This window comes from Chionomys nivalis, chromosome 9 (assembly GCF_950005125.1).
Source record: "Chionomys nivalis chromosome 9, mChiNiv1.1, whole genome shotgun sequence".
Classification (NCBI taxonomy): Eukaryota; Metazoa; Chordata; class Mammalia; order Rodentia; family Cricetidae; genus Chionomys; species Chionomys nivalis.
Genome location: NC_080094.1, coordinates 36,145,233 through 36,171,747, shown reverse-complemented (window position 1 = coordinate 36,171,747; position 26,515 = coordinate 36,145,233). Strand labels below are relative to the sequence as shown.

Sequence of the window (26,515 nt, the reverse complement as noted above, 5' to 3'; positions counted from 1 at the left end):
AGCGGTAAAGAAGAGAAGAGCAGCGTCCCGATAGGAAAGTTTCATTTATTTAGTTTCATTCACCCAAGAAAAATTTTAAGGATTTATCCTGTGGTCCTGGGTGCCTGGTGAGAAATGGAAATGTGTGACAAGGGCTGTGGGAACGTGTGCTCACGCTTGACTAGGGCTGGGCTCACCAGGAGGGAAGGGCTGGGCTGGCGCTGGGGAGAAAGGAGGCGGAGGGAACACAGTATAAAAGTCTCCAGCTTAACAGAGCGCCTGCCACTTGGAGCCACTTCGGGAAGGCGGGAGCCAGAGCCACGCCGCCGGGTCTGTCCCTGCTCACTCTAGCGTCGGAAACAAGGATCCCGCGCTCTCCCGGCCCATCGCCTAGCCGTTCCGTTCGTCAGTGGCATCCCTTGCAAGGCATGAGTCGTTCGCTGGAGCCCGAGGCTGCAGCGCGGTCATGAGGCGGTGGCACAGTAGCAGCGGCTGCGTTTCGGCAGCCCCCAAGTCCCCTCCAGGCGCGGCGCCCCCGGGATGAGCCGCCCCAGACTCCAGCCTGCCAAGCTGAGTTACCCAACGCCCCGCTGACGTCCCAGCTGCCTCCACCGCGCACACCGCGTCCCTTGCAGCCTCCCACGCGACACCTGCGCGCTTAAGTAGACGCGCGCGGACTGAATCCAACTCACCCACCTTTCCGGCTCTCCAGGGCGCTGCGGCCAGCGATCTGCGGTACCCAGTTCTCAGCCAGCCCAGAGCCCATCAGCTAGTGTCAAGACCCTTGTGGACGAACAGAAATTGTGCCACTCCCCTAAGCCCGCCTGCTCAAAACCAGGGCGCACAGTGGCGTTGTAGACACCTGGTTTGTCGGGCCCCTCAGTTCTCCACTCCAACAACTCCAGCTCTACTTTGCCCATAAACTTTTCTCAGGTGGCCCAGTCGCTCGCCACTTGCCCGGAGCACTAGTGCGAGCAGAGGGCTAGCCCCTCCGCCACAGCGACCTCGGAAGCGCACACTTAGCACAGCCGAGAAGGCGGACACAGGCGCCGGCGGGGCGCCCCCAGTTATCCTCAAACGGTGACAACCTCGGTGACCCGGAGCCAACCCATCCGGGGACTGTGCGTGCGGGGCTACTAGGCTGGCGGCCCGGAGGAGCTCGGAGTGAGAAAGGTGGTGGCCCTGAGGGTGAGTGGCTCGGGGCAGCGGGGGCGGGGGAGCCGAGAGTGGAGGTAACTCCGGGCTGCCATTGAAGCCCTCCTCCTCCTTCTCCTCCTCCACCTCTTCCCCGCGCTCCTCTGGCGGCGGCTCCAGCTCCAGCTGCGGCACCGCGGCCACATCTGGGGCGCCCATGTGCGCTCGGGGGCTCGGCTGCGCCCGCCCCGCTGCCGCCCCCACAGCTCCCTGCCCGCAGGGTGGACCCTGGCCTGGCCTGGGTCTCGGACAGCCCCGTGTCCCCACCGCCGCCACCTCCGGACAGCTCCTGGGATTGCTCGGCCACCAGCTTGGACGTCCCCGGCCCCGCGGTGGCTCCGCTGTGGTGTGGGGGCGGCGGTGGCGGCTGCTCCTGTTCCCCGGGCCCCGCGCGCCCGGCCGAGCCCAGAGCCAGCCCTGCGGGCCCGGGGAGCGGGGCCCCGACGGGGGCCGAGGCGGGAGCAGCGCAGCCGGGCTCTAGGGCTCCGACTCCTCCTCCCCCGGCGCCGCCGCCGCCACCGCCGCCCGCCGCACGGGGTCCTAAAGCCGCGCGACTCAAGAGGATGGTGCGCTTGGCCGCCGAACTGCTCCTGCTGCTGGGGCTACTGCTGCTCACGCTGCACATCACGGTTCTGCGCGGATCCGGAGCCGCCGACCGGCCAGACGCGGCCGCGGGCAACGTCAGCGGGTCTCCGCTGCAGGTGAGTGCGCCGCCGGAGGGGGCGTGCGTGATTGCGGGAAGCTGGGGGCCAGGAGGCGGGTCCTCCGTTCCACAGAAGAGCACTTGTGCCTAGGCGACTCTGCAAAGTCAGAAGTGCAGGGCTAGATGATGTGGGGCGGGGGCGGGTAGCCATGTGTGGAGACCAGGCCAGGTGCAAGGTCTACTACCTAAAGCACTCCTCAGATCTGTCACAGGCCAGGCACCAGGAAGGTTGTTAGGTTTGGGATGTGCAGGTGGCCTGCTGGAGGATGCTTTTGCTTCTGGGTGCTTTCAGAGATTGAATAGCATGTCTGGAGACAAGGAAGGCTAGAGGTGAGGCGACAGGACACAAAGAGGCCTTATAAGATAAATCTCCAAACTGTATTTAGGAGAAAGAACTCTGATGGTTGTGCAAGCAGTGTCAGAGGTCAAGACATAATTTCTGGAGTATAGCCAGACACCCCAACCTTGTGTGCGCGATTCCTTCACCTTCTGTGCCCCCTTTGTACCATGCAAAAGTCATAGTCAAGGAACCTATGGAGATTTAGTCTGGAGTTGAGACTTTTAAACTTGTGGCAGAGACTTCTTCCCAGTGACCATTTCCTTCTATAGGTTCCTCTAGCAATAAGTTCTATTGATCCATTCAGCTCCAAAACAGGGGGAAAGTCGAGGCCTGAGGACATATATCGGGCCTTGAAATACGCTGAACAAAGGTTGCCCGCATGAGTTTCTCTGCTATGGCTTTGGAAAGTCCTTCTCGTGGCGCGAAGGACGACAGGTGCAAACCTGGAGAACTAATAGAAGTGAGCTTGGATTTTCTTCCGGGCAGTCTCCAGTCCCCAAAGAAATCAAATCAGGCCTACTAAAACTATTCACTCTGCAATGCCAATATTTTTACATCTTTATGCCTTTTAATTTGGGGGGAATAAACAAGCTATTGTTGAGAGGAACAGTTATTTAAACAGCTCTATAGCAGGTATTTACCACAGCGCTGTTTTAAGAGTGTTACAGGATTTAACTCATTTAATCTCACCATAACCATCATAACAAGACTGTTGATCTCTCTGCCTTACAGATTATGATGTTGAGGTACAGAGATTAAGAAACTTGTTAGAATCCACACATTCCCACTTGTTGGTTATTATACCAAGTGCATTATTTGCCAGACTAAAGCAAGGTGACCCTCACGGATGCAAGCCATGCCTACGAAAATACATACCTCAAACTTAAATGTTCTTGGACCTTTCTAGAAACACTCTGATTTTTAGGAGCCTCTCACATTACCCTTTGAGTAAACCTGGCCAGTGACAGATATTTCCTCACACCAAACACTTGAAGGAATAATTCTTAATATTTCTAAGACTGCTGAAAATCGTATTTTATATGTGATGCTTTCTTTCCTAGTAAACCCATGAAAGGCTGTAACGATGATGTTCTATGGAAAAGTAAATTTGGCAGATTTCTTTATGGGGTGCTTGCTATCATTAGAATAATCTCCAATTGGCCTTTCCCACCCCGACAGTAAGTTAATGAGAGAAGCAGCTGGTGGAATTGGATAGGAATCGCAGAGGGCTTTTGCTGAAGAATAGCCCCTTCCAAGGCAGAAAACATGGGTGATTTAGAAAGAGTTCTAATCCTAGGAATATCTGGGGTCCTAAGTAGCTGCTAATCCGGTAGCTTCAGGTTATCTGGCTGCAGTGTTCAGTTACGGTGAGCACCCAAAGCTGGCCCTTAACCAAGCCCCAGTGATGACTCTAACAGCTTAGTTTGTAACTTCATACTTTTTGTAATTTCTCCTTATAAAAGTTTTTATATTCTTCCAGACCAGAGTTATTTCTTGGGCTCAAGGCAGTATGATTCAAATGGACAGGGCCAACTAAACCTGCAAAAGACATTTGTCTGCTGCCTGCCGGATGCAAAAGAATAAATTTGCTAGCAGCAGGTGTATTTGAAGACAAAACTGTGACTTCTGGATTCCTTCTGTTTTCTGCACATTTTAAAATTCAGTCTTAAACCCCATCTAAATCATTTGACTCATACGCTGCCAAAGTCCTTCTCAGTGATCAGAAACTCAGTGGGTCCCATATATTATGAAGCAGGTACTTGTGAGTTTGCCTCAACTACACTGTGTTTTGGAATTATTTAAGATTTGATGACTTGGATGGATATCCAATAAAAATGCTCAAAATACAAGAGCTGAAGATTTACTGAGTGTCTTTTATATATGACAGGCAATACACCTAGCACATCGCATATATTAACTTCTCTAAGCTCAAAGAATGAACCTCAAAAACTAGTTACTGCCCTCATTCTACTGTCAAGTGGAGAAACTGAGGTTAGGGAACTCTAAAGCTGAAGAGCTAAAAGCTCCCTTAATTTGTTTTTCTTAGTTTATAGTGAAAAGATGTACACCTTATATTTTGTATATTGTATTTCAAATTATGTATTAATATTCCAAGTTCTTGGTAAACTCATAAAACTGGTTACATTTCCAGATGCACATTTATAGTCTTGCTGTGTCAGCTACCAATACATACATGTATATGTAGGCATCTGTAAATGTGTAAACACATTTAAGAATCATTAACAAGATTTCTTTGATAGTTCCAGGGAATTCTTGGAAACTGAATTTTGGGTTGTTTTGTTTTGCTTTGCTTTTTCCTTTGTGGTTGTTCCATCACTACTGGTATGCTGCCATAAAGTAAAAATAAAGTGTTTTGAGCACATAATATCTCTCTGTTGGCTAGTGGATCATAAAACATTCAGTAAGAAAGTCTCAGCTGTCAGCACTAGCTGTATAAAAACTTATGCAACTGCCAAATATTTTGACTTTTGTCTGACATCTTATATTTTGCTGGCATAACTTTATCTTATGCTGTTCAGATACTCTGATTTTTCATACACCTTTAATTAAATTATATGAAAAATTATATAATAAAAGCACTCTAGAAGACAGAACATTTCAAAATACAGGCTCCACAGACCATAACAATTCTAATCAAAATAATGCTATCTCCTTTTTAAACTGAATTCTCGTGTACCTTCTAATAAATCTCACTGAAATTTAAAGTCGTGATTTTTGGTAATAAAACCTGACCTCATTAAAGCAGTGAGATTGAAGAAAATTAATAAAATGCCAAACTGGGTACCTTTACAATAACACAAAAGGAAACTGAACTCTGAACTTCAGTGAAAAGATTTTGTCCTGGATCTGTCATCTTGATGAACAAGCATGCTGCCTCTTCATTCGCCTGTTGCCTTCCATAGAACAGTGTAGCTTCGTGTGCTCCCTGCTTTACCTGGGCCATACAGCACTAGAAGAAAAACCACTACTCTATGAAGTGAAGTTCCTCACAGGGACTCCAGAGGATTGACAGTCGTCTCTTTATACTTGGTGGATTCATTCCAAGACCTTGATGAACACCCAAAACCCCAGATAGTGCCAAACACTGAAACACCGTTTCTCTTCTACAAACACTATCATAAAGAACAAAAACTTTCAATAAGATAGATTTCATCACTGTGTGCCATTTAAAACCTACAGATTAGCCATTTCTGAACTGTTTAGTATTATTTGATTGCTAGTAACTAAAACGAAGAAAGTGAAATGACAAAGAAGGACTGTGTCCATTCCACAGAGGAGGATGTGGAGAACTGAACAGCTTGAAGTAACTTGGTAAAGCTACACAGCTGGGGAGGGAGAAGCACGGGCCCAGGACTTGGACCCAGACAGGCTGACTGTAGAGTCCAAGCTCTTGTTCCCATCTGTCAACAAGATTCCTCCAGCTTTGATTCAGTTAATAGGCATTTATGTTTCTTGCTTCCCAACTTGCCTGCCCACTTTCCAGTCAAGCAGTCGCTCTCATCACTGGAACCCTTTATAAGTAATGGATAATTGTCCCACTTCCCTACTGGGACATCACAAACAGCACCACAATTTAGTGGCTTACGTGCATCCAGAGTTTTATTTGCTCATGAGTTTGTAGGGCAGCATCCAGCCCAGGGCTCACTTAGGCGGGTTCTTCTGTTCATTGCCTCTTAAATTATTCCTGTATTTAAGCCCTCTGTTGGGATAATGTGGATGAGGTAGTGTTAATGACCTCATTCATAAGTCTGATGGTGGTTGCTCATTATCGCCTACCTGTTTTCTCCGCATCCCCTCTCACCTTTATCTCCACACAACAGGCCCTGAGCAGTAAGCAAATAAAAGCAGGTCTAAGACCCTTTAATACACTTTCACATCTTGGGGTCAGCTCTGCTTCTCACGTACCGGATACAGATTCTGGTTCTAGCGAGGAGGAGCCGCCAAGTTACATTACAACGGCCTGTGTGAATCTGAAGGGATTCTTGCAAATACGATATTGATCTTTTTGTTTTATGGGCTTCGTAAATGTCTTGGCCAAGTTGCTTTGTTTATGCAACTTTTGGCCATGTAGTAGCTGCCTGTCTTAAATGTATGCAATTCCCAATCTTTTCCCTAAGGACCTCTTGTTAAAGATTGTAAAAATCTTTAAAATACATTCTGTTCAAATATGTTTGTAGTTAAACTACTCTAGAATAGCAGTCTACTTTGAAGTTATTTCTGGGTTTTAAATATGTAACTATCTTTTTTTGCTTAAGGGAATAACCAGTTATCTTATCAAGCTTGTTAAATGTTCCACTTTGTTATATACTGCTCCACTATGATTGTCACATATATAAGTCTGTTTCATCACATATATTCATGTACATATATTGCTGTGTTTGTGTAATGTAGTTATGTAGTATGTTTTTAGAGGACTAATGTATTGATATCCTGTTTTGTTTAAAGTATATATGTCAGTATATATAACTCAGCAGGTAAAGGCTTTTGCCACCAAGCCTGAGGATCTCTGAGGGTATTAGTTCACCTCAGACATTCACATTTTGGAAGCTGAAAACCAACTCCTCATAAGTTGTCATCTAACCTTCAGAAGTACACTGTGGTGTGTGAGTTCACACACACACGCACACTCACATACACACTTTCACACATTCTCTCTCTTCACATACACACACACACACACACACACACCGATCAATTGATGTTAAAAACAATTCTTGAAAATTTATATTAAATATACCCCAGTGAACTTTATAGAGTTGTTTTGCTTTAAATTACTAAAATTTTAATAAAATTAATTTTACTTGTCTTATTGCTGTTACCTCTCCCATTAGGACAGAGGAGTCTGCGTCTTGAAAAAGATTTTATGTTTATTTTTATCAACTGATTTTTTTTAATTGAAAATTGGTTTTTTTTCAAGCAATATATTCTCTGACTATGATTTCCCTTCCCGTATCCTCCCCAGCCTACCACCCACTCATTTAACTCTGTGACATCTTTCTCTCTTTCTTTAGGAAACAAAAAGGCAAAAAAAAAAAGGTTCAGTTTTTAACATTGTTGTTCTATAGATTATTTTCTAGATCTGAATGCTTTTGAGACTGATATTAGTTTTTGTTATGCCCATCAATTTTGTTCTGGAATCTAGAAAAACAACACTTAGCAATACCTGCTTACAATACCTGTCCCTTACTGTGTTTATGGATACTGATACTGTACTTTGGTAGTATCTTTACACACTCATGGCAAAGATTCAATTTTCCTTCATTTTTTCACTAGCACTTTAAATAATAAAAATTGAATGTTAAGAAAAATAATGTTAGAACAGTCTTAACATCCTCTTTTGCTTACTATCTCCTTGATTGGAATCTCTGGTTCATATTCTGGGTGATTCCACTGTTTATGGCGTATTTAAATTATGGGATATTTCTTTACTTGGTTGTATTAAATTATGTTTCTGAGAAAATCATACATTCTTAACTGACTTTTAATTTTAATAGTATAAGGTTTATACATAATTAGGCATTTACAACTTTTCTAGTTCTTTGTAGTATATATTTGCGTATCTAATGCCTTATATAAAAAGACCTATAATAAGAGTGTTAGTTGTAGTATATAAGCTTTCATACCTTGATTTATCTGATGATTTCTGAAGCAAAATCACTGTGGTCTTATCCTGACATTGTTCCTTTCTCTCTTCTCATTACTATAATTCTGTACATTTTTAACTTTACATTTCTAGAGCCCATAGTGTCTTTGGGGTATTGTAGTTTTATTGAGGTGAAATTTCTCATTAATCTCTTTTATTGCATGTATATTTGAATGTTTTGGTTTTGAAGTTGTTTCTCTAAATCCATTTTGGGTTTTTTTTTGGGGGGGGGACATTGATCTGTGTAAAGTTGTCAACCTTTAGTTTCAAATTTTTTCTGTTTTAAATTTTTTTATTATCTAATATTGGTAAGCTATGCCTCAGTTTTCTTTATCTATGAGATCAAGGAATTAACCATTTATAATTACTTTATTACTGGTAAATTTGAAGATATATTTTCCAGGGTGTTTGCTGTTTTTTAAATTTCTAGTTGTTTCTTTGTACCCACCATCAGTTTATCTTTGTGACTCTAGCAAGAGAGCTAACCTCTCTAGAGCTGGTGTCTAACCTAGTGTCATTTAGAAGACTAGCAAAGCACTTCGGTAATTTCCTTCTGGCCATGATCTCAAAATTATATTGGTCTTTGGGATAGAAAGATGTCCTGAGAATTATTATTATAACAATATAATTATTGTTATTAAAAGAAGATTATAAAAAGATTGGAACTCAAGATTTGGCCTTCAAATTTTTTATTTTCCTTGCTTTCTCTCAAATTATGAAAGCAATGTGTCCTAGTCCTATTACTTTAAAACTCTTACAAACATAATTTTGCTCACACATTCCTATCAATGCTGAAATCAGTTAGTACTTGTAACTTACATTCCCCTATGAAACAGGATTCTGACTCCTTTTCTGTCTTGTCTGTAGGTAGTCTCTAGATTTTTTTTTTAAATTATGTTCTTTGAATTTTTATTTAGTATTGGAATTTTCCTTCTTTTTTCTTTCCCCTTTTACCTTTTTATTATGCCTGGTGATCAGTGCTTACCAGTTTTATTTTGTTCTCAAGAATTATTTTAGCCGGGCGGTGGTGGCGCACGCCTTTAATCCCAGCACTCGGGAGGCAGAGGCAGGCGGATCTCTGTGAGTTTGAGACCAGCCTGGTCTACAAGAGCTAGTTCCAGGACAGCCTCCAAACCCACAGAGAAACCCTGTCTCGAAAAACCAAAAAAAAAAAAAAAAAAAAAAAAAAAAAAAAAGAATTATTTTGCTTTAATGGTGAAATGTCTTTAATTCTTTATCTGCTGCCTTATACATCTCATATTTTCATTTTTATGTTGCTGAATACATTCTTTTAAAAGTGTTTTTATAAACAACTTATCAACTACAAAAGTCTCCAAGAGCTTACATTTTCAGACACCTTGACTTGGTTCTTATATGCAATGCCAATTTGGCAGCTGGCTGAGTTATATTGCTTACTCTCAGAAGTTTGAAGATATTATTTACTTTATTACTCTATTTCATGTTTCACGGGTAATTTTAATAGCATTTCTTAGCATTTGACTTTTGGAATATACTAGGCAAGGACTCTAGCACTGTAATGAATCCCTGGCCCACTGAAAAACAAAGTTGAAACTTTTAAGATTTTTCTCTTTAATGTTCATCAATTTCATCAGGTTGTGCTTAGATTCAAAGATTGGCTCTGAGTCTTTGTCAGCATATGGTGTATATACCCTTTCCATGCGAAGCCCCAAGCCTATGCTCTGCTCAGAAAATTTCTTGGTTTATGTCCAGTATCCATGTACTGTTCTTCTGGGACTCTCATCCAAGGGTGAAGCTAACATCAAGAGTTCAAGGTCTGTCTTCTGTATCTCCTTAACCTCCCATGCTCTTACTTTTGTTTTGAAAACATGTCTGGCTGCATCTTCTATTCTTAGGTGATTTATCCAGCAGCTGCTCATACCTGAGCTGCCATAGTGTCTGCCAGGTAGAGAAGTCACATGCAGGCACTCTGAACCCCAGGACTGAATGAAGCAAGGCTTTCAGCCTGGTCCTTGGGCTCTCCCCAAAGTCTAAAGCCCCTTCTCATCTTACTTCATCCTCTCCCACCTCTCCACTTCCTTTCTCTTTGTTTTCTTTCTTTTCTCATTCTTTCTTTTGTTTTCCCTCTCCCCCTTCCTTTCTCTCTAAACTCAAAAAAGTCTTTTTTTAAAAAGTATGATTTACATCCAATAAAGTGGACAAATTCCAAGAATTCAAGTGCATTTTTGGTAGTATATGTGACCACAAAGCTGCCATCAAAAATAGCATTCCCCGTCACCCTAGAAGACTTCCAAATGACTGTACCTTAGTAAACAGTTCATCTCCTGATGCCCACCACGACAGATTAGCTTTGCCTGTCAGAGTGTTCACACACATAGAACTGTACTGTGTACATTTTTTATGTGTTTGTTATCTTTTACTTAATGTACTATTTTTGAGATTCTTTGAAAAAACTGTCTCAGTAGATTTGCCTTCTTTAGTACTGCTTGATATTTCATTGTGCAGTCATTCCATGATTTTGTTTGTCCACTCTCCATCAGTAGATATTTGGAGAGTCTCCAAATCCTTTTATAGTGCAGGTAAGATCATGTTACTACCACAGCTCCTTTCATAAACAAATGTTTTCATTTTTGTGAGTAGATAGCTAGTAATTAAAATTAAACTGTTCTTGACACTCTTAAAAATTTTTTTCTCAACAACAACGTTTTCTGAAGCCCTGTTCTTCTATATTCTCAACTCTGAAATATTTCACTTTTGATTGGTTGTCATTGTATTATGTCTATTAGAAGCCTGCTCCCCTCCCAGGTGATTTTCCTATTTCTTATGACATCTCATCAAATTTTAAAGAGGAAAAGAGGTGAACACAGTTGCTTGGTTGGTTAGGTTGAACTGAAACACTATACTTTTATTTCTTTTACTTTTTAGAACAAAAGCTCTACTATTTATGCATCTCTTAATTATTTCCTTCTAGCCATGATCAAAAAGTATATTGATCTTTGGAATAGAATTGTCTGTAATTAAATTAGTTTACATCTGGGGTGTGAAGCCTCTAAATGGACACCAAACATCTTCTGTGTCATTCAAATATTTTGAATCCTCATTTTTGACACATTCTTACTTTGATATGCCTTTAGGGCCCTTGAACTATAATGTAATTCCATGTTCATTTTTTATCTCCCCAGTGTTCATAGGTAAGTTGTAATGGGAGGCTGTTTGTTCATTCCGACCAAAAATAATCACACAGAAACTATATTCTTTGCAATACTGTATGGCCAATAGCTTAATCACATTTTCTTCCTAGCTCTTATATCCTAAACTAAGCCATTTCCATTAATCTGTGCATCACCACGAACTCGTGGTCTACCGGCAAAGTTTTAGGGGGCTTCCGTGGAGGCGTCTGTCTCCTGTGGTGGCTACATGGCTTCTCCCTGACTCTGCCTTCTTTCTCCCAGCATTCAGTTTAGGTTTCCCACCTAGCTCTACTCTGCCCTATCACAGGCCAAAGCAGTTTCTTTATTCATTAACTAATTAAAAACAACACATATACAGAAGGACTTCCTACATCAGTAGGTGCCTGCTCTCTAAGAATTGTTACATATAGGTTTGAAGACTATTGTGTAACAGTCCTCTCTCTGCTCCAATTTCAGTTATCTGTTTCTTTAACATATTTCCTTTGAGCTTGTTTTATGATATTTTAGTGCTTTCTTTGGTTCTATTTTTCCTCTCAGTTTCTAAGATCACTCTTCTCTTGTAACCAACCCCTGGTTCAGCATTTTGTAACCTGGATTGGTAGTGACAAAGTCCATTTCTTTAATGACAGTAAAGAATCTGTCAGGATTCTCTAGAACAGAAGTTCTCACCATGTGGCTCATGACCCCTTTTGGTGGTGGTCAGCAGGGTCAACTAACCTTTTCACAGGAGTCCCCTAAGACTATTGGAAAACACAGATATTTAGATTACAAGTCAAAAGCGTAACAAAATTATGGTAGCAATGAAAATAAATTTATTGTTGGGGTCACCACAGCATGAGGAACTGTATTAAAGGGTCACAGTATTAGGAAGGTTGAGAACCACTGCGTTAGAGGAACAAAACTGATAGAATGAAATGCACATATATATGTATGTCATACATATATATATACATATATAATAAATCCCACCTCAAGTGATCCAAGTAATTAAAAATCGCTCAGAGGTGTGTCCAGCAGATTGGGTTTTTAGTTTATCCTAGATGTCATCAAGCTGAAAACCAAGAAAAACCATCACACTCCCCCTACTCTTTTGCCCCAAAACAGATTATTTCACCATCATGAAGGTAATTAATTTCTAGACATTTTTTGTGCCCCTTTGTGATATCTAGAAAGTTCTAGGCAGCCACCGACTGGCCTTCTATCATTATAGATTCATTTTGTATTTTCCTGGATTCTTTGTGAGTACATTCATATTCATGATATGGTTTCTTTATTCATGTAATGAATTTGACAATTATACTTGTTCCTTTTTACTGTCAGTTAGTATTCCATTGTTTGGCTCTGCGTACAGTATGCAAATTAATTGGCCCACTGAAAACCATTTAAGTTGTTTCCTATTTGGGAACCTTAAAATGGAAATACTGTCAACATTTCTATGAATATGCTTTCATTTCTGTTGGGCATATATTTAGGAGAAAAATGGTTGGGTTATATGGATGTTGCATGTTTAAATTATTAATAAATCATGGTAATATTTTTAATGCACTTGCATAATGTACTTGGGATCCACAACAACCCTGTAACAGCTTTGAAGAACTTCACAGAGTTTGGATGTTGAATTCCAGAAAGGTATTTTCCTCAATTAAAATATCAGTATTTGACCTCTGATGTGTTGTATGAATTCGAGGGAGAGAAAAAAGAGAAACCCTGCATCCTTGGAAAGCGTTTTCCTTTCCTTTTACAACCAAAGTACAAAATCCCATATGGCTCAGTTACCTAGGTAACATAATGACAGTGATGTGGTAGTCCCTGTAGAGTGAGGATGGGGAACAAAAGGTGGGTGCTGGACCAGAAAACAGATCAGAAATGTGGCCAAACTTCCTGTGTGCTTGCTACTGTCTAATGTGCCATCCCCTTCAACCTCCCCACTTCTTGTCTGACAATTGAGAAAACTAGAGAGGGCTTTCTATCTCAACTGAGTTGGGACTTAAAGTCCAATATGGGTTGTGAATGTAGAATGAATGTCAACCAGATTGATTACTATGAAGCTTTAAATTCCAAGAAGCAGAAATAATAAGAATTTAAAGACAGATGATCACAAAAGACAGACTAAGGAAATATTAACATGGATTCATCTGGCCAAGATGCCTGTTAGATCAGCCTGAAGTGTGTCAGACTCCCATAACAGTCATGGCCCAAAAGCCCACAGGAGAAACCCAGGATGACTTTGTAGCCCTTGTACCCAGAATGCTGTGGACCAGCAGCACTAGCATCTCCTTGTGTACATCCCAGAATCACTGAATCAGAACCTGCCTTTGACAAGGTCCAGGCTTACTCACAGGATTAATTACACATAAAACTTAGTAACCTATAACAGTTAGGCATCTGTACCTTCATTGGCCAGTGGGTCAGCTAGAGTTCAGACCTGGGCATGTATGCCCACAAATCCTGGCTTGGGCTTACATTTGCACCATGAGTCTTCCACTTCCCTGGGTTCAGTTGAATTTTTGCTAAACCTTTATCTCCTGGTGATAAGAATGTACAGAAAGACAAAAATAGGCAGGCGTGTGGAACACAATTTAGCCCCTTGATTGAGCTAAATTTATATCCAATCAACCAAATCAAGTCACAGGGTCACACAGAGTTGCCAAAGAGTGGTTAATTCCTATTCTGTTTCTTAAGAGTATGCTGTAAGCAAAAGCATTTGCCCCTGCATCCCATTCAGTAAAAGTGAACAAAATAACTATATCCCTGGGAATTTATAATGCTGTAATGACTTTCATGCCACGTAGTAAAGTTTTAGCACATAGGTGGTACTACGGAGAATTCTGTAAATGAGAAAAATCTCATCAAGTCTCTGAACTTCATTTTTTTCATTGGGAAACAGAGAACTCTATTATGTGAACTTCACTTTCAAAGCTTATGGTGGTAATAATGGTGATACAAAAACTAACACAAAGCACTTACTGTGGCAGGCATTACTGGTTCGTATTTGTTGTGTGTTTCCTCCTATATTCCCCTAATTTCCCATGAAAACTGCTCCCATTTTGTAGTAGAAGAAACTGAGGATGGTCATTGTTATGACATCAAGATTTCCCAGTATGTTCTTGTGAGCACTTCGTGCAAAGGGAAACACTTTGTAGAGCTGATATGGTCCAGGCTGGTCTGTGTAGCTGCCTTCATAAGCTTCATGCCAGTTATGATGCTTTTGTTGTCTCCTGTGGGATAAAAAAGGACAAAACAAAGAAATGTCCCTTTCTGCCACATGGATGTAAGGAAAATAAGTTCCAGTGAGCCCAGACATCTTCCAAGGCTGTATAGTAACGCTGCTCGGTGTAGCTTTGGAGCCAGAGTGAGATGGAAGAGAAGGATAAGACCCAAAGGGTTCTTTCCCTGAGAAATTAGATATAGGATAGACTGGAGGAATAGATCTTTCCTCTCATAGGCTACTCTGTCGGCACAGGATTCCACCCTAGTGAGTGTCATTTCTGAATCAAGGTATACATACATGTGTCTACCTCTTTCCACCTTCCCTCATAAGAGCTGCCCTTTCTGTGCTTACACATAGCGTACTACATGATGGGAATGGAACTGTGCCCACAAATATGATTCATCACCCACAGAGCTCTAGCAATGTAAGCCTGAAATGATTACCCTGATGAAGGAGCACCCTCTCCTACCTTCCCTTTCCCAGCACAGCAAGGGGGCAGGCTTCCCATCAGCTATGTGAGTTTATATTCTACTTCTTAATTACTGTTACTGCTCAGAAGAATTTATTCTTGTGGTGAATCAGGTTTCTTTTTCTTCAGTATGCCACAAGTTCACCTTCTCATGGTCTTTTCTGGAGCAAGTGACCAAGATTTTAGAATGTTCTCCTGGCACAATGCTGTTGTCTTGTTTCCTGTTACATAGTTCCAACATTACCTTGTTCATATCTAAAACCAGCTTGTGGACCACTCTGATTCCAGATTTTTTTCTGCTATCTTTTCTGTCTGTGACTTCCTTGTATGCCTGAATAAGTTCCCCTTTGCTCTGTTTTCTTCGCAATGGACCGTCTCTCGTTTATTTAGCACAACCTGTTGAATTCCACTACACATTAGCTGTTCTTTCTTTGTGACTCAACTATGAACTTGAAACCATTCTCACTCAAGTTTCCTACATAAGTCATTCATTTGGTAGTCATCACAGACTTACTGACTAACATGCAGTAAGAAAAAAAATGACTTTTATTTTGCACTGCTGAGCATTGACTCTAAAGCCAAGAACATACTAGACAAGCACTCTACCAGAGAATGACATCCCCCTCCCAACCATCCACCCCCCAAAAGAAACAATTTATAAAGGAATGTATGATCACCGAAAATACAAAACCACTACACTATCCCACTGGAATGATAAAATGAAGAAAATAATCCTTGTAGGTACTAAGGATTGGTAATAATGTTGAGCAACTCAGTGGTCTAGTGGGAGTGTAGATTGATATAAACACTGTGGGAAATGGTTTTTTCCAAAATAACTAACTGAAAATAAAATCTCTACGTACCACTGCCCCGTCAATTCTACCCTGGTGAGGTATCCATAGCCAATGCACGTAGAGACTAGGAAAAGAATAGACATAGCGTTTTTACACTCACCCCAACCTCAAGTCAGCCCAAATGCCATGAATGGTAGAATGAATAAGAAGGCAACAGAGCACATACTTAGAATGAAAACGTAATAGCTAGCTACGGGTTTATTAGTATAATGCGGTGTGAATGCAGCAAGATATGAAACACTATCAGTTATATAGTCCTATCTCTATATGAAGATCAGAGCCATGACAAATGAGAATATGAAGGAGGAAGGGAGAACACAAGTGGAAGGAGGACCAAGGTCACCCTTGTTAGGAAAGTACCTAGGATGCCTCTCACTCTGGACATTGATTGTATTCTCCCTGTTGATCTGAATGCTGGTTACACATGTGGCCCCTGTTCATGAATTTTACTCAACTATATATGTACATTACCATGTGAATATCATATGCAGGTAAAAAAATATAGTCAAGAAAGCGGCAAGCAGGGGAAAAGTGTAGGGACTGGCCCAGTCTCTGCATGCTGCCCTGCAAGCTGGTCTCCACATTTTAATGAATGTAGACGAGTTTGTGTGTGATGGGTGTGCTCCTCTGCCTTCAAGGCCCAGGGCTATTGTTAGAACATCAAAGACCAACTGCTGACTAAGATACTGTTCTTATGAAAAGAGTGACCAGCAAATTTACTGCTTGACTTCATTCCCTCTAAATGAAGCTGGCCCCATGGTCCTCTTTGAAAGCTTCGTTGTGGACATATATCTTCTTTATAGGACATTGTGCACAATAAAGAGAAGCAATAACTTCAGATAATAAAAAAATACCTTTGAGAATACTGTGAGATGGACATTCCGTTTAATAAACATCACTGTGGTTACATACTCCTAAACCTACTGAACTCCAGCCATTGGCCCAAGAACCTTTTATTTGACATAGGGACTCTTTTGAACTAATTGACTTATTACAGTTATGCCCCAATCTTTTCCTTAGGCTCTATAAGATCTCGGGGATAAAACAGGATTATCCACTTCATTGGGCTGCCATACTGAAATTGGGCCAAATGGCACACTTCTATCTGCTTACACAGTAGCTTATTAGGAGCTGGCCTTCAGCAGAGCAAACTAAACTCCTGTGTCCACTATATGATGTCCTCTGATAGCCATCTGACATCGCTACTCATAACCCTGGTGGGAAAAACTCTTGGCATTATTAGCATTGTCAGATACTGGGACAGGATTGGAAAGGAATGTATCATTTTATACCTACTATAAAGTAAAGATCCTTACTAATTGTCTGTGAGAGAAAAAGAAAAACTACTTATAATGGATGTACCTGGTTTAACTAGGTTGTGGGGAAAGAAGCAGCTATAATGATAATCACCAGCTGCTCAAAATCAAATAAATCAAAATGGTCCTTTCACTGCAGAAGTTTTCAGCCCACAGCACATATGCATTCTGTATAGTAATCAAGCCACTGAGTGTGTCGATGCACATGAAATGAGGAGGCTGGAGGAGCAATAGTTCAAAGACAGTCGTGGCTACATAATGAGTCTGAAGACAGCCTGGGCTACAAGAGAATGTGACACAAAAAAATAAATGACCAAGTAAACCATCTGCTTCTGAACTCATCACTCCTGGAGAGGTTCCATGTGCTACAATTGGTTCATGTAGTTGGGAACAGCCTAATGAGTAGATCCTTGTCTTTCTTCTCTCCTCTTTGATCCACTCAAGAAAATGCACTTGTGATTGAGAGTGCCCTGCTGAGATTTTGATGAAATCAAAGAACTTAGTTCAAAAAACATCTATGAAATAAATATGGAGAGTGAGCATAAAAAAAACCTCACAATATTTGTCGAGTAGTAGGCTCTCTAGGAAAGACTATATTCCAAACAGTGGGTGGGAGGAATGAGTCAGACTGCATAAGGTACCTATGGAGGGTAGATTTTCTGCTTTTATACTCTTCCCCACAACCTCACAGCCCTGAAACTCATCCAGTAGTTCTTCTAGAGCCTGGGATAATCCAAAACTGAACATCAATTTCTTAGCTCTGATGTTGCTCATAATTGGTGAAACAGGAAGAAAAGAAGGGAATTGGGTTGGCCCAGACCTAGCCGATTAGACTACACAATGATACAGTCCCCAATAGAGATGGGACTGTGTTCTATGGAGCCAAGTAAAATGGTATTCCCACCTTCTTGATGTGAGCAAAGGAAAAACAAAGAGGATGGGGTCACAGTTTCAGAGAGCTACCCTCTAATTACGAGGCTGCGTCTTTTCTCTGGGTCTCTGAATGGCTGCTCCCAGATTGCTCAAGCCATTAACTCAATTTACTTTGCTTCAGAGGCTCCTGTATGTGTCTGTTGTTCCTTTGGGTTGGCGTTTTTCATGCCACTTAGAATGTGGTGTAAATAGAAATGCCATGGCAACCTGCCAGTATGGTGGGGTCTACCCAGATGGGAAGAACGTCTGTTGGCTACACAGGTTCCCTTTAAAAGAAAAACTTGGTACTCACAAAACCCTAGGCATTCAGACTGGAGGGACATCAGGAGGCCCCCTGCATCCCACCATACATGAGATCTAAAGCAAACTTTTCTTTGGGTATTTCACCATGAGGTGGTGGCTGGTGGGAGAATTGCAGTGGGTGTGGCCCTAGAAGGGTCTGTTTAAGTGAAATGCCTTAGAGAGTTTGTGGGCTCGTCACAGATACTCTTACGAGCTTATGGCAGGGATAGTAGCCATTCTGCTCAATGGATTGAACCAGGCCTTCATCTGGACCTACTATCACCAGTGTGAGGCACACTGTTTAGAAGACAGGTTGCAGATACTCACCATTGTGTATCATTGTGAAGAAAGCCCCGTGTTTGCCTTTCATTAGTGAAGAATCTGAAGTCTAAAAAAAGATATTTTTCCAAATCTTAAAAGGTATGGTGGTTAATCTTGACTTTCAACTTGATTGGATTAAGAAGTGCACAGGTGGTTTGTGTATCCTGTCAGTGTCAATAACCCCAACTAGTATACTTGATGAAGAGTCCAGAACCCAGGGAAATGAAAGAAAAATATATAGGGAATAACCATGGAGTAGCTACTAAAAGAGAAATGATTTTTTGGGAAAGTGGCAGGAAAATCCTGAGCTGAGGGATAAGAAAGGGCCAGTTCCACATAGAACTCAGGGATCGGATTGTAGCTCAGGCAGGTAAATTCATAAGCCCTGGAGCTTTGAGAGGGAAGGATTTTTGCTTGGTTAAGACAAGAAAAAGAGACTGAGGAAGAGTTTTCAAGGAAATAAAATGTAATAAATAAACTTGTAGCAAAAGGCATGGACTTTGTAGACCCTGTTAAAAACCTCACTGTTCTGAGACTGACAGAGACGAAGCCACTGAAGAGATTTTGAATGATGGCTTTGGCTACTGTGCAGAGAATGGGAAGGAAGACCAGAGACTTAGAAAGTTTTATAAACCCAAGTAAGAGACGATGTGATACGGACCAGAGTGGAGAGCAGTGAATGAGCCCAAGACACAGTTCTAGGAGATGCACAGAAGGGTGTGCAGATGACTGAGCTTCAGAGGACAGATTTATATTGAACTCTTAGAGTACGAGAAGCCAATGGGATGTCTAAGTAAAGATAATGAGGAGGAAGGTGGTCAGGTGGACAAGGGAGTGCTCATCCTCAACTTCCCTCTCTTTGGCAGCTGCTGACTCCTCTGCCAGCTAGAAAGACATATAACCAATGGGCCTGTCTCTGCTCTCACACACAACTGCAGACAGAAACCTGGAAGAAGCAACTTGAGGACCAAACGGTTTCTTTTTGCCCATGGTTTTAAGGACTGTGCATAACTTGAAGGCTGTGCAGCTCCGTCTGTTAATTGAGACAACAAGCAGAGAGTTAGCAGCAGAACCTGAAGTAGATCTCAATGACCCCTTGTTTGGGCTTCTCCCCAAGTCCTGAAAGGCTTGGGACCTCTCAAAACAGCACCACCTGCCTAGACCAAGCGTTGAAACACGTGATCCTGTAAGGGACATTTCAGACTCAAACTACAACATTCTCTCTCCCTCTACACAGGCAAGGTACATACAGGCAGACAGAAATTTTGCCTCAACCATGGATAAATGCAGAGGCCTATTTGCACTTTCACAAGCTAAATTAAAACCCTACAAGAAGAGGAGGCCTGATTCAGAACAGCTTATTTCTCACCGATTTGCTATTGTGGGCAAAGGAACTCTTGGCCACTGTGGTGAGCATACTTCTCCATGGGTGTCAAGCCACAGTGTTACTGTTCTGTATGACATCATCATGAAAATGCCTGATGGTTATCTGCTTGGACATTGTATGTCCCAGGGTCCTACAGGTTACATGGTGCTGCAGTTCTGAAACTGTGCCTTGTTTTGTTCTGTTTCTCACAGTAAGATCATTGAAAAGAACTTAATTACAAAAACATGCTAAAGAGATTCAGCATGAGGGTTATTTGAATTCAAAGTAACGGTATTAAGTTTGTTGTTCAATTCCATAACTTAAGCATAAATGAGGAGATAATGTGGTTTTGTTTTGTTTCCCCCCCAAATCCTCCAGCTGAGTGTTTTGTTAGCTCTCAGTAAGGCATTTGGTACTGTTAATGCATTTGTAATGACCTATTTTGTATAAAGAGTATATTTATCTTTCCTAAGTCCTGAAGAAACATATCATTGATTCAAAAAAATCACACTTGAGGAAGATGTGTCTAAAGGAGCAAGGTGTGTTCCTCCTGTGTTGGATTTGGAAGCCTTTGCTTTGTCATGTATACATGCTGACAGTTTTCCTGCTGCTTTCTGCTAGATTGTCTCCCTGACCATTGGAAACTGAAAACAAAATGATATTTCCTTAGTCACTTCCAGGAAATTGTGACATAAGAAAATGGCAGAGAGACCTCTTTCGATGAAAAGTCCCTGGAATCAATAAAGTCTGGAAGAGCCGTTCTCCACCTATGGGTTGTGACCCCTTGGCAAGCCTCTACCCAGAAAAGTACTTATATTTTGATTCATAACAGTATCAAAATAAAAGTTATAAAATAGCAACAAAAATAATTTTATGGTTGGGGGTCACCACAACATGAGGAACTGAATTCAAAGTTCACAGCATCAGGAAGGCCGAGAACCACCGGCCTAGGAGAGAGTGTGCAACTTTGGGCTGTGATCCTGAGATCTGAATCTCAAAGAGCATTTGTTCCCTACTCTCCCCCTCGCCTGGCACATTAAGTATCTTATCTGGATTACAGACACCTTCTGCTGTACAACAAATTGCCCCAGAATTTAGAAGATTAAGAGGATCCATGTTTATTATCCCAGCATTTCTCTGTGTCGGGAAGTCAGCCCTCACAAGCTACAATTAAGGTATCAGGCAGGACTATAATCTTCTTGGACGAGCTTCAGACCTGTTTCATGGGGGCATGGACAGAATTCAGTTTCCCATGGGGTTTTGGCTGGAGGGAGCTCTCAATTCCTTATCACGCGATTTCCCTATCGTGCGGGTCACAAGAAGAGAGTTGTTTTGTTTTTTTGCAGAGCAAGGACGTGAATAGAGCCAGAAAAAAAAATATGAGACAAAACACATCTTTTTTTTTTTGTTTTTTTGTTTTTGTAATCTTGTCTTCATGACACACCTGTTACTTTTACCACATTCTGTTTACTAAAAGCAGGTCTCTTGCTCCATCCCAAATCCAGAGGAAATGTATCACGCACGTGTATACATTCTAGGAGATGAGGACACTGAAGGCATTTCAAAACCTGCCTGTAATATAGTATTTCCCCGACCACCACATGCCTGGATGTGTGCTCATTCCTGTTCTCCTAGACAATGCCAATTCCTCTGCACTCTGTCATAGTGATCTGCTAGATCCTTACTTTTCTGGATCTCTTGATTTTATTTCTGATTTCTGTCCACTCACCTCCGTTCAAACTACAGTACTCTGATTTCTTGCTCTAAATCATTGCTCTTCCTTGCTAAAAAACATTTGATGCATCCCTATTTCTTGGCTCAACACAAGTATTAAGAATGTCTATATCTTGGAATAACCTCATTTCCTCCCCTTCATTTCAACAGGCTACCTGCAGCCAAGTCAGCCTGCATGTTCTTTCCCCCTGCGCTCATGCTGTTTCCTTAGCTTCCCTTCCCCTTTCCAACTGTTAAAATGCTCAACACATCACAGGAGAAATTTCCGTGCAAGGCTGGGATTTCAATGGGCTCGTTTCTGAGCCCTCTTGCACTGCTTGTCCACTGAACAGTTACTATACAATTATTCCCACGTAACTGTCTATGTATAAATACTGCTGTTCCCTACTCTGCATGTTAAGCAGAAGAGGGATCTTGGGCTTCAGTACTTCCATCTCTGTAGTGACCTGTGGTATGCGGGCATAAAACAAGGGTTTGGTAAAGTCTAGAATGGCAGTGGGTGCTTCCCTACATGCCTTTCTCACAGCCTTAATTTCATTTTAATTTGGAGATAAGTTCTTGATAATTATCCTTGAAATGATGATATTCCTGCCTTATCTTCCTGAGTTACTAATATTAAAAGTCTACACCACCATGCCTGGCTTTGATTATTTTAAAAAATTCGTTTCTTTTTATTTTGTGTGCATGAGATCTTTGTCAACATGCCTCTGTGTATACTACCTATGTAATGTGTGTGTGTGCACGCACAAGTGCACATGTGTGTGCATATGTGCCTGTCCATGGAGGCCAGAAAAGGATGTTGGGTCTCCTGAGACTGGAGAGGCACCATGTAGGTGCTGAAAATAGAACCCAGGTCCTTTACAAGAACAATAAGTGCTCTTAACCACTAACTCATCTCTCCCAAGACCCTAGCTTTGATTTTTTTTAATAGAATAATTCAGAGTCATTCAACAGTCCTCATACTGTGATTTAAAAAAAACTCATTCTTAGTGAATAAAAAAGGTAAGACAAAAATTTTAAAGTATAAAAAAGAGCTTCACAGGTAAGAGAAAGGTTCAGGTCTGCCACTTCTTGTTCATGTGTGAGTTAACCTTTTCAAGTTAACCCAAACAGCAGCATCAGGAAATGCCATCTTCTTAAATGTCAGTGTGTTCCTTGCTGTCAGAGACTCACGTCTGGCAAGCAGTGATGTTACCAAGTGGCCATAGCCTGCACAGTTAGGAGGACTCTTGTGACTCGGGACACCTGGATGCTGTCATTCGATCTATAGGTCTGTCTGTGCGAAGCAAGGTGTATGTGCGTGATCTGGGTCACAGGAAAGACCATTATCGCTCCAAAGCCATTGTCCAGACCTCTAAAGGCGATGTTCTGAGTCTAAAACGACTTTCAGCCAAGTCTTGTTTGCACCTGGGAACTATGAGCAGTATTGAAAACTTCATAAAGGAGATGAAACTTGACCAGGACAGGAAGTGACTTACAGCCGGCAGGCTCAGATGTATTGACACAAGGTAGTGAAGTAGGAAATTAGGGTTTTCAAAGAGAAGTCAGATCTTAGTTTCTCTTTTATCTCAGTATGATGTGTGTGTCCTTGAATCACATCCCCTAACCGCAGGGCAAACGTGACATTCATGCAGCAAGAGTGGTTGGAATCCCTGGCTTTTGTGAGTCTCCTACACAGGAAAGTCAGACTTCCTTTATGACTTGTTCATCGTGTGTCAGTATTGTGGTTTCCAAATGCTCTTGGAAGCTGATTTTCCAAGTTCCAGGTGGGCTCTGGGCCATGGCAGCAGCCAGGAGTGCTGAAGGCATTAGCTTGAGCCAGCGGGTTTCTTGGAGACTAAGGCTGGAGTAGTCTGTTTTACATTAGGGTATTTCTTTGTACGTGAATTATCAAAATCCTCCATTCCCTAGCATTTCTTCTCTTGCCTCTCCTTTCATGGCATGTCTTGTTACTTCTGCATGAACTGGGATATCTGACAACAAGCGATTATTCCAAAACACTGAGCATAAACTGTGCGGCTAGGGAGAATTATTTCCAAGGGAATGTGATCAACTGGAAAATTTGATAGAAATTTGACAGTTGATGGATCATGAACTTCACCTCTTGAGCCAGTCCCCATAACATCAATTTCTACTGTTTTCTTGTGTGCCTTTGCTGGAGTGTGTTGATTTAATTTCCCACCTCTTTCCCAGTTTTTCACCCCAGTCTTCTTAGTATTAGGATAACAATCTGAAATAGTCTGAAAGGGTGACACATGATCATATATATATATATATATATATATATATATATATATATCCTCTCCCATATCTATGTTAATATATAATATTAATATATGTTAATTGGGCCTCATAATAGGTCTCATTCTGACAGTTTTATACACGTATATTCATCCACCCAGCCCACACCCAAATGATGATTTTTGACTCATTTACTTGATGCCACTAGATGAGTCTCTGTTTGGCCTGATCTTCTACTTACAACAGAGGGAAACAGTAAAATGAATATATTTTATCTGCACAACTTAACAGTGACTTTGAATTAACCTAAAGATGCAAATGGAAAACAAGGTAAAAGCATATGGCAAGAGGCAGCTGGTCAACAGGAACGTAGCAGATAGGGGTGTTTCTTCAGCTTATGTAGGAGAAATGGCTATTTCTATTTAAATGAGATTGGTTAAACTACTTGGGCTGAATTCTGGCTCCAAGAACATGTGGTCAGCCCAGGAGCCCTGGAAAGAATCTGGCTTTGTTTTAATACAAATATTAGTCATTGCTGGGTGGACTTTTTTTTAGGATGATTTTTGAAAAGATAAAATAAGGACACAAAAACTTGGGAAAAAAAAATCCAAGTGTCACAGAAAGCAATATGATCTCCTCTCCCCACCCCTGAGAGATACAGAAACAGCTGTCAGCTCAGGTTGGTGGTGAGCCTGCCTGTTTCACAGATGAATCCTGGCGCTATTGTGCCTATAGGAAGTCCAGGACCTTCTGATCCAGCCCAATGACTACTGTTGCCAGATATGAAGCAACAGAAGGTCATCTTGAGCCCCATTGTGCCCTGAATAGAGAGACACAGTGGGACCACACGGGGTCCATTCTTTTCCCACAAAGTAGTGATGTGTTCCAGGCAAAAACCCAATTTGGGATGTTTTGGCCCAAAGGAAACATTTACAACCAAATTATACACCTCGGAAAATAAATGAGCTTTCATTTTGGAAGGAAACCCTGCCGGGCTCTTTATTATTTGTACCACAATCATAAAGTTGGTTTTAATCTCTGCAGTGGAATGCCATTGGGTTGGCCAAGTAGCAGGCTCAGTGGTTGGAGTGGGGACCATTTCACCCTGCCGAAGACACAGTGGGAAATAAAGGGAATTAGTTCTCGTGAAACTGTTCTCAGGAACCATTGGTTTGGGGGTGGGTATCTTTTTCTGGCACATTCATTGAAACTTCAAAGTTGGTTCCTTTCTTCGTCTCTTTCTTTTATTCTCCTCTTCAAAAATCCCAGGGGCCTTCTGGAAAAATGTGTCCTTTATAAATGAATGAAAATCCAGGAGTAGACCCAAGAAAGTCTACAATGGATTTCTCCCATAGCTCCCTGGAGAATGGGATAGTGAACCTGCAGGAGACTGAGGACAAGGCTGGAAAGTTTGTTTTCTTTTTTTCCTCAACCAAGAAATATGGAGACTTAAACCTAATGAGCCTCTGCTCGCAGGATCTACGCCATGAAAGGACCATGGTGTAGAGAAAGTAGCGGAGGGGGTCTATGAACTTCTGGGATGGTGTGGGTTGTAAGTGTTGTAAACCACTATCAGATAAGGCCCGGAGTATTGTGTACCAGTTTAGAGCAGAGTAGAAAGTAATCTTTAATACCCTTCAAGGATGTTACCAAATACTTTGGGTTGGGAATGCCTTTTCATAGACTTCAGCACTTAATAACCTTGCAGGGAACTTCCCACTTGTTCTGGAGACACTGCAATGCCCACTTTGTGGGCACATGGAGGTGTAGAAAGCAATGAATGACAGGAGCTGTTTTCGGGGGAAGAGGAGTTCACAGCAAGGCTTTGGCGCACGGATCAAGCAGTTAAGGAATCCAACTAATAATCCTGAGATATATTCTACTAATCTTGAATGTCCTGGTGCCTGCATCCTACCAAAGACACCTTGATTTAAACAGCTTTGGGTTTGCCTAGACTGTAAGTTCCGCACCACTGTCTCGCCTGCTGCTGCCTGTAATATCAGAGAGGGAAGGGGCTATGTCTGCCTTGCTCCCCATTGAATCCCCAGCCCTTGAGTCATTAGCTCCCATCAATTAAGGGGGTAAGTGAAAAAGAGTCCTGTAGCTCATCTGTCCACACACCATCAACACAAATCCCAGCCAATTAGATGATTTCAGCTCGTAATCATTTGAGGTGGTTAAGTGTGGCATAAGTTTTGGGTCTTCTCTGTCCCATTGCTCTCTTCTCGTTCTCTCTCCCGAATTAAAACATCCCAAGAGTGAATTTAATAACCTCTTCTAGTCTGTGTTTTATATTCATGCCCTGGCAATGTTTAACTTATGACTGTTGACTGCTTTATATTTTTCCATGAGTGAGGAATTTATGTCTGAGCTCCTCTCCTACTGGGATTTCCTTACCCTTCCAATAATACTCAGTTACTCCGAGGTGGATCAGCTCGGTCATTCTTCACCAGCAAAAACCCTGGGAGTGTCTTTCACTTACTCCCTTGCTCTGACATTGAAGGCTCCCGTTTCCCAGTGCCTGCCTTCATTCTGTCTCACCCGCCTTCCACAGACACCAAGTTCTGGCAATGGATAAGTCAGCTTTTATTATAAAAATGTTTATGGAGACTGTCAGTTCTTAACCTTAAAACTGAACCGTGCTGTTTGTATTTTTCTAAGTGATGGAGAGTGTGAAGGACTGATGAAAATGGAGCGTGAAGAGATCAAACATACGCCTTGGGATCTTTGTTGAAGA

The 26,515-nt window shown here is 41.8% G+C and overlaps 2 protein-coding genes across 2 annotated transcripts in view; one reads left to right on the top strand and one right to left on the bottom strand.

Moving 5' to 3' along the window:
* Nucleotides 1-1,601: 1,601 nt before the first annotated feature.
* The window catches only part of Ism1 (isthmin 1), a 71,312-nt gene continuing 46,398 nt past the window's right edge, over nt 1,602-26,515 (top strand). The window contains exon 1 of the mRNA XM_057780146.1: nt 1,602-1,874. Within this exon, the coding sequence (XP_057636129.1) occupies nt 1,737-1,874 (138 nt within the window). The 5' untranslated portion in view covers nt 1,602-1,736. The remainder of the gene's footprint in view (nt 1,875-26,515) is intronic.
* Nucleotides 14,234-26,515, bottom strand: part of Tasp1 (taspase 1) — a 357,326-nt gene continuing 345,044 nt past the window's right edge. The window contains exon 14 of the mRNA XM_057780148.1: nt 14,234-14,269. Coding sequence (XP_057636131.1) covers nt 14,249-14,269 — 21 coding nt within the window. The 3' untranslated portion in view covers nt 14,234-14,248. The remainder of the gene's footprint in view (nt 14,270-26,515) is intronic.